This window comes from Asparagus officinalis, unplaced genomic scaffold, assembly GCF_001876935.1.
Source record: "Asparagus officinalis unplaced genomic scaffold, Aspof.V1 AsparagusV1_Un3157, whole genome shotgun sequence".
In the NCBI taxonomy this organism is placed as follows: domain Eukaryota; kingdom Viridiplantae; phylum Streptophyta; class Magnoliopsida; order Asparagales; family Asparagaceae; genus Asparagus; species Asparagus officinalis.
This window is the reverse complement of record NW_017975416.1, coordinates 1-2231: the sequence shown is the minus strand read 5'-3', so window position 1 is coordinate 2231 and position 2231 is coordinate 1. Positions and strand designations below refer to the sequence as shown.

The 2231-nt window shown below is 35.2% G+C and overlaps 1 protein-coding gene across 1 annotated transcript; it reads right to left on the bottom strand.

The window, feature by feature from the left end:
• Positions 1-52: 52 nt before the first annotated feature.
• On the bottom strand, positions 53-2219 carry LOC109828639 (elongation factor 1-beta-like; the record flags this gene model as incomplete). The annotated part of the gene is made up of 3 exons (XM_020395594.1): positions 53-287; positions 1792-1953; positions 2054-2219. Coding segments are annotated over 3 exons (330 nt in total), but the record flags the coding sequence as incomplete, so codon positions are not given.
• Between the last annotated feature and the right edge of the window lie 12 nt (positions 2220-2231).

The following is a 2231-nucleotide window of genomic DNA, read 5'->3' as shown; positions in this document are numbered from 1 at the left end:
ATCACGAGCCAAACCAATATCAAATCCATATCATCATTCCAATCAAAACTGCAATCAATCAAAACTGTCGCACGAAACCATCAATAACTAGGAAAGAATGTCGATCATACAACCATTTCTTGAAATAGAAACCTCAACACAGATCAAGCGTTCCAGTTTGGGTTAAATATAGAGAATAAATAGTTCTGAGGTACATAAGCATGGAGACCATTTAAGCATGGAGACCACAGACTCCTCATCGTCATCACAAGCATGCCCAAACCAACCATAGACGAGGAAAAATTTCTCTGCAGGAAAAGTTACAGCAAATGAGAAAATGAATGAGACAGCAAGGCAAAAAAATGCTTTGCAAATTCAACAAAACTAAGTCACCGTGGAGGTTTCCTAAAACATACAGAGCTATAAACACCAGGTATTTGAAAGGAAATACGTAATGAAGATGCTCTTTTTAAAATAAGAAAGGATGAAATGCCTTAAAATAGTAGAGTAAAATAAATCACTAGAAGTAAAGAATGGTGTGCAATTTGAAACACCACTCAGTAACATAACTACTGCTGTGCCCAGCAATTATGACGTCTTGCATCATAAGCAACAAGATACAGGCATACAAATGTTAAACGTACGTGGATCATGAATTTTTTGTCCATGTATTTCTTAAACTTATAAACATGTGGTTGGAATCATGTTTCAATGGCAATTCTCAAGGATTAATATATTTTTCTAGATATCAAGCATCATGTAACATCTCGATCATATATTAGGTACATAGTCATATCAACATCATACACCATGCATAACCCGTATTGAATAGTCTAAGGATATGCTTCAGGAGCACAAATATCAAGCAAACATGGGTTCATGCGAAGCTCACGTGTCAAGCTACATATACTCATACATGCAATCACTTGGTTAAATTTTTTTTTGAAAGATATAAAGTGAAAATAGGAGGATTAAATACAAAGACATTCTGGTCTAGTTCATCTTCCTCGTCATATTTGTAACCTAATATATAAGCAAAGGACAAATTTTCAAAACAGACCCGTTTCAAATCTTATTCCCCAAAACCGACCTGTTTCAAACTTAATTTCAAAAACCGACCAAGTTGGCTCAAACTGGGTCGGTTTTTGAAAAAAAAAAGTTCTCAAACTTCACGGAAGTTGAACTCCCGTGAAGTAGTTGAACTCCCGTGAAATTTTTACATAACAAAACTTCACGGGACTTCAACTCCCGTGAAATTTGGGAACTTTTTTTCAAAAACCGACCCAGTTTCAGCCCAACTGGGTCGGTTTTTGAAATTAAGTTTGAAACAGGTCTTTTTTGAGAATATTTTGGCAAACAGGTCTGTTTTGAAATTTTGTCCTATAAGCAAAATATATCATGTAGTTACTCATTACTAAACCACTCTAATCCATCAAGGTTCTAAGGTATAAAATTATGATGATATTTAAATAAGGTATTGAGCAACACCCTTAAATATTAATCATGTAAACAAGAAAAGTAATAAAAAATCATACAGCATGAAAGCTATCCCTGAATACTAGAAGAAAGAATAAATGCCCAATACATCATTTTAATCAACAGAATAAAACTGCAATGAAATTTGCGATTGTAATAAAAACAAATGTGAGGGTATATTAGATGTCCTATAGATGAAGAAATTAGTAACTGTGCTCCTACCGCTGGATAAGGAAGGTGCATTCCTAAGGAATGTAAAGCAAAGCGATCCCTGAATAAAAATTATAAATTCAACAAATATTTACAAATGCCATGTACTAAAATCAAGATACTCACAGATTTTGTTGAACGCTACGATATCACAGCTCTGGATGTACGCATTTGCTGGCTCAACAGTGAGATGCTCCTCGATCAGGGTGTCCACGGACACAAGGTCATCCACAATGGTCATCATAATCTGTAACTTTTTGATGCCATAACCAACAGGAACAAGCTTGGCTGCATGTCCACCAAAGAACAATAATTAAACTGAAAGATTGCTCATCAGTGAGCAGAAGTAAAACATATCCAGCTAAAACACAAAATAGCATTCACATACAAGCTCCCCAAAGCAAACCCTCCATCTGAATGCTCCTAACTGTTTCTTCAAGCTTTTTCATGTCAGTTTCATCATCCCATGGCTTAATATCCAATAGAACTGAAGATTTTCCAGCTGCAGAGCCGACAACATACAAAATAAGAACATAACAAAACAACTTATATTGTTAAAACTTGAC